The sequence below is a fragment of the Myripristis murdjan genome, chromosome 19 (assembly GCF_902150065.1).
Source record: "Myripristis murdjan chromosome 19, fMyrMur1.1, whole genome shotgun sequence".
Lineage (NCBI taxonomy): Eukaryota > Metazoa > Chordata > Actinopteri > Holocentriformes > Holocentridae > Myripristis > Myripristis murdjan.
This window is the reverse complement of record NC_043998.1, coordinates 17,828,832-17,843,938: the sequence shown is the minus strand read 5'-3', so window position 1 is coordinate 17,843,938 and position 15,107 is coordinate 17,828,832. Positions and strand designations below refer to the sequence as shown.

At 43.0% G+C, this 15,107-nt stretch overlaps 2 protein-coding genes across 4 annotated transcripts in view; one reads left to right on the top strand and one right to left on the bottom strand.

Annotated features, from left to right (window-relative positions):
• The window catches only part of gas7b (growth arrest-specific 7b), a 66,577-nt gene extending 55,578 nt beyond the window's left edge, over positions 1–10,999 (top strand). Inside the window, exons 15-16 of the transcript XR_003930048.1 lie at positions 9,561–9,563; positions 10,986–10,999. The gene's annotated coding sequence lies outside the window, so the exon portion shown is untranslated. The remainder of the gene's footprint in view (positions 1–9,560; positions 9,564–10,985) is intronic.
• LOC115377456 (putative uncharacterized protein MYH16) overlaps positions 1–15,107 on the bottom strand; it is a 44,534-nt gene that overhangs the window by 1,042 nt on the left and 28,385 nt on the right. For all 3 annotated transcript variants that reach the window (XM_030077190.1, XM_030077192.1, XM_030077191.1), the window contains 16 exons: positions 13,654–13,710; positions 9,554–9,640; positions 8,618–8,863; positions 8,397–8,514; positions 7,770–7,897; positions 7,214–7,410; positions 6,175–6,307; positions 5,009–5,225; positions 4,435–4,571; positions 3,881–3,984; positions 3,419–3,611; positions 2,875–3,078; positions 2,161–2,286; positions 1,865–2,035; positions 1,414–1,614; positions 796–942 (listed from right to left, as the gene is read on the bottom strand). In XM_030077190.1, the coding sequence (XP_029933050.1) occupies positions 796–942; positions 1,414–1,614; positions 1,865–2,035; positions 2,161–2,286; positions 2,875–3,078; positions 3,419–3,611; positions 3,881–3,984; positions 4,435–4,571; positions 5,009–5,225; positions 6,175–6,307; positions 7,214–7,410; positions 7,770–7,897; positions 8,397–8,514; positions 8,618–8,863; positions 9,554–9,640; positions 13,654–13,710 (2,466 nt within the window). The remainder of the gene's footprint in view (positions 1–795; positions 943–1,413; positions 1,615–1,864; positions 2,036–2,160; positions 2,287–2,874; positions 3,079–3,418; positions 3,612–3,880; positions 3,985–4,434; positions 4,572–5,008; positions 5,226–6,174; positions 6,308–7,213; positions 7,411–7,769; positions 7,898–8,396; positions 8,515–8,617; positions 8,864–9,553; positions 9,641–13,653; positions 13,711–15,107) is intronic.

Here is a 15,107-nt window from a genome sequence, read left to right as displayed (position 1 = left end):
GATTTGCTGACTAACAGGCTCCAGCAAGTCAGAGTCAATGGTGTGATGGCAAAGCAGCTTCTTTCCTTTTTACACATTGGCCACAGGACCACATGCTCTTCCCCTCTTTTATACTTGGATTTTACAAAACAGTAGTGAGTATATGGAAGCAGTAAAATTATAACAACGCAACAAATCTCCCAACTGGGATAATCAAGACTGACTGATTAATTAACACTCTCTCCAGGATTTTGGAGTTTTTGTTTGTTTGTTTGTTTGTTTTTTAAATTATTGCAAACAAACCACTTAACTTTGTGGCAGGATATTGTAGGGTAATCATTTTTTTTTTCCAGTAAAATTGCAAGAATTCCTTCCTTGCAAGTTGAGTAAGCAGAAGTACTAAAGTGACACAAAACAGATACCAAAAATGTTTACTTTATTACTAGCTCCCATTAAGAATCATATGTTATCACCTCCTGTGGTGAAAAGAATATTGCATATCACAAAAACAATTGAAAATACTTGACTAGTCATCTTTTGTTTAATTTCATCCACAGAAAAGACATCCAGTTAAACTGAAATGTGCTTATATATCAGTCTTTGAAAATATGAACTTGCAACCTGTCCAGGGTGTTTCCCTGCCTTCTGCCCAGTGCATGCTGGGATACACTCTAGCCTTGGCGACTCTGATCAGGGATAAGCAGCTATGGAAAATGGATGGAGTCCTATCCTGCACACTGTCCTCTTACAGGAAATTTATTGTAAATACATGTTATAGCAATATGAATATGGGTAGTCATAATTTACGAGACTCACAGAGGAGTATCCTTTCCCAAAGCTGCCTCGGTTCTTCGTCCTGATCTTGGTGAGCGCTGACTCGGCAATGTCAGCTCGCTCCTCGGCGTCGTCCAGCTCGTGGACGGTCTTCCTGTACTTGGCCAGGTTCATGTTAGCTTGCTCCTCCTGTGATAAAGAGCAGCGTGTGAGATGAAAGCAAATCTAAGAAGTCACAGATTACATACAAAGGAATGGGTTTCTTTGATTGGTGCTTTTGGCATCCCCAGCTGAACTAAAGCACATCACAGCAATAAATAAAGCAGTAGATAAAAAGGTGAACTATGACATCCAGGTGGCAATAATCATAAGGAAAACCACCACCACTATGGAATAATGAATAAATACTTTCAGAAAGCTTTTGTTTTCATGATGTGGGCGTTGTGAAGCCATTTGAGACTATGATTAAGAGAAATACAAACAAACTTGGCTTGACTTATATCAGGGTAAAACAGTGGCTAAACTGTGATTAGGTGAGTAAATCTTTCACTATATCCCTAGATTAAGCATGCATGCTGCAGGTAGAAGCTGCATCATCAAAAGCATCACTTTGCTGCAGGTAAAATGAGTTCAGAGAAGTAAGCAGACGAGGGAACGCACGGCCTCTTCCACTTGTCTCTTGTAGGCCTTCATTTTGTTCTGCAGCCTCTCCACCAGGTCCTGCATGCGCTGCTGGTTCTTCTGGTCCTCCTCTGTCTGGAACAGCAGCTCCTTCAGGCGACGCTCGTTCTTGCGCAGCGTCTTCACAGTCTCTGCGTGGCGCTTCTGCTCAGAGTCCAGTTCCAGCTCCAGCTCCTTCACCTGCACACGGATTTGCTTTGTTGTTCATGCAAATCAATTTGTTTCATGAAGTCCCTTTGATGAGGAATCATTTTCTTGAAACTATCAGAGTGACCTGCCTCATTCTGTTTCAGGATATTGATACTTGCAGCTAGAAAATCCCCAAAAGTGACACTGCACTTCAAACAATCCTACATTTTCTTGATTGGTCCTTAAACTCCAGTCACAAGCCTGCTTCTCTAGGCTACCATGTGTGTGTTTGTGTCTGTACCTTTCCCTCCAGTTTCTGGATGATCTTCTTGCCTCCTTTGAGAGCCATCTGTTCAGCTTCGTCCAGTCTGCTGCTCATGTCTTTGATTTGGGCCTCCAGCCCCTTCTTCACCCTCTCCAAGTGTAGTGTGTGTTCTTGCTCCAGACGCAATTCCTCCGCCACTCGTGCCGACTGCCAACAGAGAGGGCAGAAGTTGACTATTCATTTACAAAACATTTAAAAGGCTTCACCAAAGATGACAAAAATCCATCCCAATGTCATTACAAATAAACGCTGCTGTCATACATGTCTTTTACCTCACAGCTGGCCTTCTTGACCTTGTCTGTGGATCCTCTCAGCTCGCTCTGCAGCTCCTCGTGCTCCTGCTGTAGAGTCTGGAGATCCACCTCCAGCTTCCTCCTCCCACTCAGAGCTGACTGGAACTGAGAAGAAAGACATGGCACAAAGGACTATTGAGAGTTGTGTTTTATTATCTGGAATCTAGAATATTTGCAGTGTTGCGCATTCCTGACATCTTATCAAATTACATTTTAGTAATTTAATCTTTGTCACGTTATGAGACCCCCAGACACCCACAGTTTCACCATGTCTTCAATTTCTTTGAAATTTGGAGATTTCTATCAGTATGTTTGTCTATCAGTATGTCTGGCTGACAACATTTCTGAACACTTAATGCTTTATTATCTTACAAACCAGCAAGGGTTATTTCATTTATAATGGAGTCAGAATATCTGTATGAATGGAGTCAGTAAAGGTCTGCTCCAATACGAATTTAATTCTTTGTTCAGAATAAAGCAGTCTACTCGTTTTTTATTTCTTTCAGGTAACATTTTTGGAGTTATTGTTTGTGTGTGTATATATTCATCATTTTGTGAATGTGGTAGACCCTGTGGCCCTCGGTGGCCCAGGGTCCTTTGATCCGGCCCTGCACAGTGGGGTCAAGGACCAAATGAGACCTAGAAAGCAGGAAGCAGAAGAAAAAGCTAAAAACAAAATCAATCACTGATCACCTGGTTGTTGAGGTCGCTGTATTTCTCACCAGCCTCCTGCAGGTCCGTCTCCAGTGTCTTGCGGGCCCTCTCTGCGTTCTCCAGTGCGACGCGCGTCTCCTCCCCCTCACTGACCAGCAGGAGGCAGCGGCGTTCCAGAGCTGCCTGCTCTTCCCTGCGCTCCTCGTGGTTTCGCACCTCCTCCTCCAGCTGAGCCTGCAGCTCCTGGGACAGGGAGGACCATTAAGTCAATTTCAACTCTCCACTGAGATGTAGAGGAGTTTAGAGAGCAAATTCAAGTTTTAATTATACAAATGTTTCTCAGAGGCAGGGCTGCTCTGGAGGCAGAAATAATCTCATTTGCTGGAGTTAAAGAGTAACTAAACCCCAAATCTCATTGAAGCCTGACATCTGAGTAGGGTGAAACATCACCTACCTCTTTGGTATAGATTCTTACATCATTCTCTTATTGGTGAAATTTAAAATAAGTGAAATAATGTTTGAAATCAACCTATCCCAGTTTAGGGGAAAAAGTGCTGTAGTCAAGCACACATTATAATCAAACCTTAATCTGCTGTTGCATCTTCTTGCCATTCTTGCTGAGCTCTGCATTGTTCTTGGTGAGCAGGTCGACCTGAAGCTCCAGTTCGTTGACATCGGCCTCCAGTTTCTTCTTCAGCTTCAGTCCCTCGGCTCGGCCTTTCACTTCCACATCCAGACTGGCCTGCAGGGACTCTAGTGCCCTCTGGTGGCTTTTTCTGAGAGAGGAGATGAAGAATGGATAGAGGTAACTTACAGGAGTTAGACAAATACACATCACTCTGAAGACACTGAGAGTGCTTTTGAGCATCCAAAGAGAAGCAGTTTCACGAGACAGCCCTTACCTCTAAATTTAATGTACCCTGACTTTGTGAAAGGAATAAAGGGAGAAGGAAAAGATAAGAAATAATTAAGTCAGAGAATCAAAGAGTATTAGTCCTGTAGATAAGGAAACTGCTGGTTGTTTGAGCTGTGGGAGCTGAGGTACCTGGCAGCTTCAATCTCCTCCTCTTTCTCCTGCAGTCTGCGCTCCAGGTCGCCCTTAGCCTGAGACAACTCCAGCTGGAGCCTCAACACCTTGGTCTCCTCGACCTGAGAGGAAAGGAAGGAGAGGAATAAAGACAGACAAAAGTTTTATACAGAATTTAACAATAGAATATAAAACGTCAGAGAGGTGAGTTAGATGTGACAGTGGTCCATGTTGAGTAGCCAGGAGCTGCTTGTCCATATTAACTCCTGTCGCTATAAAAGCAGATTCACAAGGTCGACAAGTCTTATCACTGAGAGGAATCTGCTGGCTGCAGCTCATCACCTGGAGGTTTTCTCTCAGCTGCTGTCAGACCTGACACACTTCCACCCCTACAAAATGTGTCCTTTCATTACATATGTAAGGCAGAATTTTTAGGAGGCAATATCCAAATGTTAAATTCAATGACAGCTGGCACAAGCTGAACCGAGAGCCAACACATACATGCTTGGATAAAATGCTGCTCTTGATAAGCAATAGGCATTCATGCATTCCAAAGTAGAGAAACTCTGTACCTCTAAGGCAGCCTCAGACTCTTCCAGCGAGGCCTGCAACTCCTCCTTCTCCATCTCAATCTTCTTCTTTGCTTTCTGGAGCTCATGGACACTCTTACCTCCATCTGAGAGCTGGTCTGTAAGGTCAGCTATTTCCTCTGCCATAAGGAGAGTGACCGAAATAAGACAAACGGACAATTTTTTCTCTGAGCTTTTATTTATTTATTTATTTTATAATTATATCTCAAAGTGCAGAAAAGCATGTTTCTGCTGTAAGCACAGCAGTATGTTATGGCCAGATTGCTGACAGGCATTTAAAAAGACAGCTTATTACTATTTTTTATTGGCTACAAGTGCAGTTTAAATCACTTTGTAATGCTACTTTGATAAAGTTATTATTACTGCATTACTGTATTACAGGTGTTGCATATGCTAGAGCTAATAAAAATGTTTGAAATATCACCTACTGTGTTATATTATGAGTGATTGTGTTAGAGTCCAAACCAAACTGCCTTTCACCAAGGGGCTTTGGATTTACAACCCTGTGTAAAACTATCACTACTCCCTCTCACGATATATATATGTACCCTCGTACCCTGGTAGGCCTTGTTCTCCCTGCGCAGGGCCTCTAGCTGCTCCAGAGCCTCTTCATGGGCCGTTTTGATTTTGAAGAGCTCGGTGGCATGTTGCCTGCTCTCCTTCTGGCAGCTCTCCACCTCCGCCACCAGCTCCTCGCACTTCTGCTTCCAGTCTCCGAGCTGCTTCTCCAGGACTCGCTGCTTCTTGTCGAGAGCCTGGCCACAGCTACTGGCCTGGAGAGGGAAGATATGATTAGGGACGATCAGAAAAGAATCTGAATGAATGAATGAATCTGAAACTGGGGTGCTGTGATGGACAGCTAGTTTTTGAATTGAAAATACACAGTCAGTCTCCACCTTTATAGATAAACTTCCAACAGACAGTGATTGATCTACAAACATAAGATATACAAAATGCAGACACACTGGAGAGGTTCAGTTACCATTTTGACTGAATGTTCGAATGGGCAAGACGCCACAATAAGGGCATCTCAGACAAAAAAACATTTCACCTTGATGTAGATGAGCTACAGCAGCAGAAGACCATGCTGGGTTCAACTCCTGTTAGGTTAAAACAACAACATGTGGCTTCAGTGGGCTTGAGATCACCAGGACCGACTCATTTAAAAGTGGAAAACATTGCCTGGTCCAGTGACTCCCAGTTTCTGTTGTGAAACGCCAATGACAGGGTGACAATTTGGTATCAACAGCATGACTGGTGTCAATAGCGTGGTCAGGTGGTGGTGTAAGAGTGTGGGAAATGTTTTCTTGGCCACATTAGGCCTCTGAGTACCAATGAAGCATCTAAGGAATACCACAAAGTACCTTGACATTGTTGCTGTTTGGGTGAATCTGATCACTTTAACAGTCCTCCATTTTTGAGACAGGAACTGCTCCATCATCTCAAGATACTTCACAAACCTGACGGTGATTTAAATTCAGTTTTCACATATCAGTCCAGTAGAAACCCTTGGGATGAAGTGGAGCAGGACTGTTGAGTCATCATCAATCAAGATCCCTGTGGAATCCAGGGTTCGATGAATTTGGGCTTTTCTGGAGGCAAAAGAGGGTCTTACCTGGTTCTAGGAAATTGTTCTAACACATTATGACCTGCCACTTTCTACTAGTGTAGCACAGGCCAGGTCAAGAAGAAAAATGTGATGTGATGTGTTCCCTGTTCTACCTTCTCCAGGTCTATGCAGAGATCCTCCACCTCTCCCTGCAGCCTCTGCTTGGTTTTCTCCAGAGAGGAACATTTGGCCTGTGTGGCTTCCACGGCCTCCTCAGCCTCCTGCAGCCGAGACGCCAGCTTCTTCCTGCGCCACATACATATCATTTGGAGCACTGAGATACATAGCAAAATGCTGAATAAAGTAATGTATTATCTTATCTTTCATTTCATTCTCCAATTTGATCTCATGGGTATGGACCACACTGCAAAAATCACATGTCTGAACGAGTCATTTGAATCTTAAAATCTTGTTTTCCTCAGGATGTGAGAAAGCCTGCCAGTGAGGGACATTTCGGTTGTTGCTAATGCGGCTTCAGCTGTTTTGAGATACAGTAAGTACAGCTGTTGAAAGAAGTTGATTTGCATTGGAAAAAAAAAATGCAAATCCGGAGCCCACTGGCATAACCCTTCCTTTGTTTTAACTTAACTAATTCAATACTAGCCAGAATGACATACTTGGATGGACATTTTTTTTGCAGAAAACAGAAGGTCAGTACAGGTTTTTCCCTTACACTTGAACAGACAGTGTGAGTCATCCTGCCGAGAGAAATGCCACGCTACATTAAAAAAAACGAATCTCTGTTGGTTTCCCAGGCCTTTCCAAATGGCCATAAACCAATTTTGCGAGAAATGCTGCTTTATAGCACATTGGTCCATATTCTTAGATAATTTTTTAAAAAACATATTCATTTATATATTTTTATTTTTATTTTTAACACTTCTCTTTTGATTTGGCTTTGATTTTTAGGTATTTTTATATATTGTAATATTTCACCATTTTTTTATGCCTTAAGCAAGTTGTAAACTTTAAATGATACTTTTATACTTCCATTTTCTCTTCTTATTATTACTTTTCTAATTATCACTATCATAACACTACTAGTAGTGCCACATTATCAACATTTGCCACCATGACAACTCTACAGAGTGACATTGTGTTTTTCTTGTGAAATTATCCTACTTTCACCCGCTGACCCTCTGTCCAGCTTACTTGGCCTCCTCCAGTTCGTCGGCATGCTGGATGGTGTCGGCCTCGTGTTTGGTCCTCCAGTGTGTCACCTCACTGTTGAGCTTGGAGACGAGGCGCTGCAGCTCCAGCTTGCTCTCCTGCTCCTCCTCCAGCTGCTCCTTCAGCACCTCGCACTCCTGCCGCACCGAGCTCAGAAGGCTGCTGGCTGCCTGCTTACTCTGGCAAGAACAGGAAACACAGAGAAAAGCAGTGACCCACTTGAGGAACAGGCGCACAGCAGGGGAGACCGCGGGATGCTCTGTTTCTACTTAGATTACTGATTTCTTTGTGTTCAGAGATCGTTAATGCACTTGCATACAGCATTTATTTCAGATGTAGCTCTATTTCTGCTCCGTATGGGATACACCCAGGCTTAGACTGGTCAATCTTAAAATGTACAAGTCCATTTTCGGCAGATTTTGTGATGTAAAATGCTGTCTGTAAAATTAATGGAGCAGTGGTCACATGGAGCAGTGGTCACATGTTCTCATGCTTAAGTAAAATGAAAAATCATACACACAAACACACACAGACAGACCTTGACCTCCTCGTCCAGTTGTTTCTTCAGTTCTTCGTGTTGTGATTGGATCTGTGTCTTGGAGCGGCTGAGCTGACTGGCCCTGCTCTCTGCCTCCTCCAGCTGTCGACTCAGGTCTGCATTATCAGCTGACAGGCCGCAGGACAAAAGTCATAATAAATACACAGCGTTGCACGGGCATTGCAGGCCAAATAAAAAAAAACCTGTTAGCAAGCGTGCTTTCTGATTTTTGTGTGTGCTGTTTTTCTAACCTCCCCCATTTACAGCTGCCGATGTGGCTTGGCAAAATGTTGAGCAAGACAACATTTAAAATGGCTTTGTACCAGCAGCTTTATTTTTTGCAGGTTCTAAGAACATGAGGCCATTACACTAATATTGCAAGCCTCTATCTTGTAGTATAGTGTAAATTCTTCCTTCACCAGGAAATAATAATCAAATCTGTGTCTGTTTCCCATTTAAGTCATGCTGTACTGTAAGATCTGGCAATTTACATGATTCATATGATGCCAAAGATTCAAAAGCCCTCAGGTTGGTTTCCTTTAAAAATGAAACACTGCAAGAGATGATGGGGATTTAAAAACCAACTGTAACTGCAGGATAAGATGTATTACCATCTGATGTCTGTACCTGTGAGTCTGTTCTTGGCCACGTTAACCTCTGTGAGCGCCCTCTGCAGGTCATCTCCTCTGCTGTGGGCTTCTGACAGCTGCTCTTCCAGCTTCTTCAGCTGGTTGTCTGTAGACGCCTGTAGTGCAACCCACAGCAGCAGACATTATATTGGAGTAATTGATTTATCAGAGAAGAAATGCACTGTCAAAGCTGACCCAATTACATCAGAGCTACCTGACCTTTGCTTTTTGCAGAGTGTCCAAGGACGCAGCCAGGTCCTCCACCTCCATCCTCAGGTTGTGCTTCTCCTTCTCCAGTTTGGCCCTGGCCCGCTGCAGACCTTCACACTGCTCACCCAGCTCCACCATCGCATCGCTGTGCCGTTTCCGTAGCGATGCAGCCAGAGCTTCCGATTGGACAGAAGACTCCTCTAGGTCCCGCCTTAAACGCTGGAGCTCAGCCTCTCGCTTCTTGTTCACCTCCATCTGTAAAATCATACACAAGCTGTATTTACAGGTTTGAAATTAAAGTTGCACTAGGCGACTTCACATGTTGGTGGCTCAAAATGCCAGTGGGAGGTAACAGCTTGAAAAATCATTATTTCAATTACCAGAAATCATGTAACGTGACTTCTGCAAGCTATTGTTTACCTTCCTGGGTGGTTTGTAATTCCTTTATTCTAAAGCTAACGGCCGTGATAGGTAAAAGATCAAACGCTGGTGAGTCCAGCTTTCTCCTTTGTTTCACTTGAACCTTGATTAATCACATCCTGTGGGCTGCAATTAGTGAGGATGGTATGCTCATCAGTGTTGCAGCTGCAGTTTGTAATTTTGACTGATAAAAAAGGTGTATTTTTACACAAAATTAATTAATACTATTACTACTAGTAATGATACTAGTAATTAATACTAGTATCATGACATGGTAATACCTGTCCTGCATCCTTAAAGAAGTATGGAGACTCACAAAAGTGTTCATGCCCTAAGAAGTGTAAAAACACATAAGAAAAAAATCTGGACTCAGGCTTTCATAATTCATGCATCAAATGGTTAATATAATATTTAATATAACAGTATTTAATATTTAAATATTTAATATAACATTTATAAAGTATGTATGGTGTGTGTGTGTGTGTGTGTGTGTGTGTGTGAGCATGCATACTATAAGTTGTTTACCTGTGAGGCAGTAACACCTCCTGCCTCCTCCAGGCGGTCAGTAAGATCATCCAGTTCTCTGTTTAGGTCTGCTCTCTGCTTCTCCACCTGCAAACCACAAGGAAATCCAAAATGATGGATAGAAAGAGTAAAACTAGAAATTAAGAACTGATAAAGGACAGTAATTGTCTTTTGTTTTGTTTTGTGAATACCATGATCATGTATAACACCCTTCCTTTTCTTTTTTCCTTTATTTTTCATTTACAGAAGTGTTTTAGTGTCTTGCAAATGTAACAACCATTAAAACATTCAGTAGCAAACCAATGATCTACACAGGCTTTAGGTCAGATAACCGTTCGGTATCAACAGCACTAGGGAAAAGACAGCGAAGTTCATCCAGCTGAGATAGCAGCTAGCACAGGATATTTAACCACCAGGGGATCACAGTGTGACTGACAGCCAACCATAGGAAGCGATCTCTCCAGAAGCTGGAGGTCAGGAGAGTAGCAGTGGTGTCCAATCAGATCACCGCAGGGGTTCGCTCCTGTCACACAGTCCAAATATTATCTGTGAACTCCTGTTTCCTGTGCATGATATCCAGGGCTCTGTTTGCAAATAAATAACCTGCAGGGTGGAGCCATGTAGATAACATGCGCTTTACATCATTTTTTTAATTTATAGTGTGGGGAAAATTTATTAGATACTGCCGAAGATCAGCTGAAGATGGATATGATTTATTGTTTTTTGTTCAATTTCTGAGAGCTGATTAATACACTGGTTGTCTATAAGAAGACATTAGTCTGAATTAATTCTAATGAGACATTTAGATCAGCTTCTAAACAACAACACATCACAATTATTGCTATTATTAATTTCAGTAACAGCAGTAGCAGTTGTTTTAGTAGCAGTATTATTATATAATTAATATCGAGGATATTCTGGTATTTCAGCATCCCATGGTTTAAAAGCTGTGTAAGAGGCTGCAAGGAATATAAAATTTTGAGAGAAACACTGAACACTTTTTATTATGATTATTTCATAGTATGATAAATAGTTGATAAAAATTGCCAGCTTACCTCATTTATTAAACTAAGCCATGCATAACAACAGAAACACAAAACATATTTGTTGCACAAAACATTACAAGCTCCAAAAATGCAGATTTCTGAATGACAGTAAAGTTCCTCGTCAAAACTGTTGGAGACATTCTCACGCTCCAACGCAGCAAAGAACACATGGAGAGATTTTATCAGTCTATAATGCTATGCCGTTAAAAGCACAAAGAGCCACGCTCAGCCCAGTTAAAAGCACTTTTTGTTTGTACATTCATCTTTTACAGCTGGTTTAAAGACAGCTCTAGATGTTGGGACTGGTCTGTAAAAGCTGCAGTGTCAGGCCTCCCTGATAGAAGCAATGAGCCGCAGTCGCCCGTCTACCTCAGGCTAAACAAGAGAAAACAGATGATACTCATTGAAACCTGAGGGGGCCACAAGGAGTCTCCTCTTTCAGACCCCCCCAACTCACTCTCCAAAAACCTGTTGGAATCGGACGCTGCTTTTATAGTACCATCCTTCAACCTGAGAGCCACCTACGCTCCCCTCACCGCCACACCTCCACCCTCCAGTGACCTCTGACCCAGCTCTGTGTGCAGATTTAACACAGAGCACTCAGCTTACTCATCGCTCTCCTCTGCACTGTGACTGAGTCAACAACCTCTGGATCAGCACCACCCAACACCATTCACTCCCATTCAGGTGCTAAGGGCGGGTCAGTGCTCCCAAAGTCGCCTGGTTGAGAGGGGAAATTCATCTCTGTTTGCGTGAGAGTGTGAAGGAGTGTGTCTCTGTTCAGTCTGCACACACAAGCCAGTGTATGCTTGCATGCCTGCTTTTTAGAGTTAAATGGATATAAGTGGCTGATGTTGGGCCATTCATTAAATATCAGATACTAACCAGCTGATGTCGTCCACCTGTGATATGATGGAAGCATGCACCTCCATCACCACAGCCTCATAAAACAATCTGCATAAATTGCAAAGACATTTTATTTTCTTTGCACATTTTATCCAGTTAAGACCTTGTTTTTTTTTTTCTGTAAACTGCTCATTTAACCTCTGTAGTTCCAACTCAGCTTTATTTCTTAACTATTGAAGTGTGTGCAGACATGACCTAACTGTTGGCATGTTCTCAAACAAAGCACTGTCAATCAAGACAATCCAAGATATAAAGAGATCAATAGGGAACCTTTGGCCCCACAGTGCCAATGTTTGGCCATCAGACACTTGGATTATGCTGCTCAAAGTGTATGGACAGATTTGATGGATATTTATGCTTTTTGGTGCTGCACTATTGAGGCAAAATCCCATTATGTTTAGTTTTCATAACTAACTCAATAGAAATAGAAACAGAAATCACTGAGCTTTAATTTTGGGGTGAACTATCCCTTTAAAAGAAGCTGTCCCCACTACAAGTGCTTTGTTAGCATGAGTTTTCATTAGGAGTTTTAGTATCCCTAAATGCTGATATGAAAGAAACTTGTCAAATGAAAAGGTAGAAGTCAGTTTAAGTGAGGGACATTTAGATTTAGCTCAGAAAAACATATAAACATGTCATTTATCGGTGAATTGGGCTACAAATGAGACCCGCATTATTCCATGTTTTTGGTCAGTTGAGTGTAGACAGTTCTCAATTAATCCCCAGAAATTGTAGAGGTATATACTGAATGCAGCTTTAGTTTAAAAGCATTTGTAAAGCTATAGTCACTCAAGCCAAGGTGCTCTAACTTAGCAGTGAGTGTAAATGAATGGAAGGTTTGTGCCTCACTGGGTGTGAGTACAATCTGCTGTATACATGCATGTATGTGTGTGTGTGTGTGTATGTGTGTGTGTGTGACTGGCTGGCTGGCTGGCATTCCATTTGGAAGAAGCTCCCATGGAAAATAGTGCTGTCTGTCAGCCTCTATCTCCTGATGGTATCTCCCCTGCGCGACCTGAGGAGTAGAGTCTAACAATAGGGAGCCTGTCTGCTGTGGTGGTATGTTGTATTCCAGCTTTTCTGAAGACGCAGGCTGTGTAACAGATAAAGGCTGGCATGTCTCTGCTTGCCTTCCCTCAGCGCTCTGCAGCTTTGGGAGGCTGGGGGAGACTGTGCACCATTAAGGAATACCACCCAGAGCGGGGAGAAGTGTGCAAAACACACCCTCGGGCCCGCTGTCATTCCATTCAACAGTCAGGGTGAAATATGCACCTTTCCATCTCTGCCTCTACTTACTGTAACGTGGAAATTGCAGTCACTCTTAAGAGGGGTGACCGGGGCTCTGTGTCTTAAATACACACATACTTCAAGTGAGTCTCGTTTGAGACAACAAGTAGTTAAAGCACTCACCTTGTTAGATTAGCTTTATTTGAACCAGGCAGGGTGTTTTGAGCCCCATCTTAAAGCTTTTACCTTACAAAGACTCCATCTTTGCAACTTGGCTGCAGTGACAGGGGAGGTGGAAAAAAAGATCTGTCCTTCCGTTATGCTTCCAGGGAGAAAGGCAAAAGGGATTACAAGAACCAGAAGGTGTGTGTGGGTGTGTGTGTGTGTGTGTGTGTGTGTGTGTGTGGGTGCATGAAGGAGAGAGAAAGATTGGGAAACAGAAAAATAAGAAATAGGGGGAGAAAAAGGATGTGGGGGCTCCCTCTCCACCTCTGGGGTTACCCTGTATGTTAATCAGAAACACAAGGTCTCTCCTCCTGGAGTTTATTATCACAGGTGCAGATAGTTTGGGGTGACCAGAGGCGTAGCACCGGGCGATGTACCCCACTGACTGGCAACAGATCAGCAGTCTCTCTTTTTCTTCTCCTCCACATCCCTCCCTCCAGTTTTCTTTCACTCTCTCTTTGCACGTTCACCCCGATCTGCAAGCAGCTCTTGCAGCTTTCAGCGCCACAGGGCTGAACGATACAGCAGTGCCAAGCTCATCCCAAAGTGCCTTGGCATCCTCTGCCCTCCCCTACGGCATGACAGGCACACTGAGGGCTTATCTAGCCTTTGCATCCATTTAGCGAGGGAGAGATGATAGCCTGTGTTGTGCTATAGATTACAGTACCTGCAGCTCAGACGGTGGGTGTACTGTACCTTGGCTCTCATGGCCCGCTCGGCTTCCAGCTCCTCCTCCAGCTCCTCAATACGGGCCTGGAAACAAACAAAACAACAATGGTGAAATGACGATGATCAGTATAAAACCGCTATTTCACAGATCAGATCAGTCATGGAGCTGCTGTCTTCAGAGATTCCACTACTCCCGTGCATCACTGTGAAACAGAACAAATAGGCCGTCACCTCTCCAGATTTTTTTTTTTTTTTTTTTTTTTTTGCTATTTCAGGGCAGCGGTGGTGTGGTGAGGCTCATACACTCTGCTTTCTCTTTGGCTTTGGCATTCCACTGGCTTTTTCCTCAGGTAGCAATTTAGAGCAAGAATGTCTATAGCCACCCTCATTATCTGTATTCTGACCCAGGGCTGGGTCTGCTATGTCCGGTCAGCAAGACAAAAAAGCATCAGTGCCATTTTTCTTTCTTTCTAGGCATTTTTCTCCCCCCACCTCTCTCTTTCTTTTGCATTCCTGATTGAAATGTAGTAAAGCATTTCCATCATGCCCTGACTGTACAGTGTATTTAAAATGATAGTCATTTTAACATAAACACCTTTGAACCAGGGGCTTTTAAACTTCATTCTTATAATGAAAACGCAAAATGACACACCCACAATCCACTCTGTATCCTAACACCTAGAATAAACTTTGTTATATTCTGCTTTAACAGAGAAACACTGCACACACGCTAATGGACCACTATAAATTTCCCCAAACATTATACTCCTTTCAGCTGCTTTTGGTCTTTTCGACATTAATTTATTGCTAGTTCCCCAACACCGCTGCATCCTTCCAAGTTGTATCATGTTCTGCGCTATCTCCAGCTCTATCATGTCTCGGTGTCAGGAAGTGTGTCTGACACAGCGTGTAGCCCCGGGCCATTCACAGTAATCACACCTACCCTGACTGATGTGGTGCAGCTCGCCTACCAACTGCACAGCACAGAAATCCCCCCAAACACAGAACAGTTAGACATTTAAGGCTTAAGAAACACATATCTACACAATCTAGGACAGAATCATCTCACAGTTGCACCGTCTTTGATTAAATAATGATTTGAACAGTTGATCAGTGCAATGAGGCTCAATTACATATCTCAAAAACTTAAAAAAGGTGGGCTCAGACATTTTAACAGTGTTATACAAACAAGACACATTAAACCATAAAGCCTTCCTGCTTTTTCCCCAACAGTGGGCAACACTTAAAAAAAAAAAAAAGCTTAAAGGAGAAGAGACAAAAGGAGTGAGTGAAATAAAATAAGAAAACTCACATGCCAGCGCAAGACCTCTGTAGAGAGTACAGCCATGGTGAGGCAGCAGCAGCCCAAGTGACTGACTGACTGACTGTCCCACACATGCACTCACACACACTCTCACAGACACACACACAACTTCACTCTGTTGATCCCTTCAGGCATTTTACTGTCCACACCCCCTTGT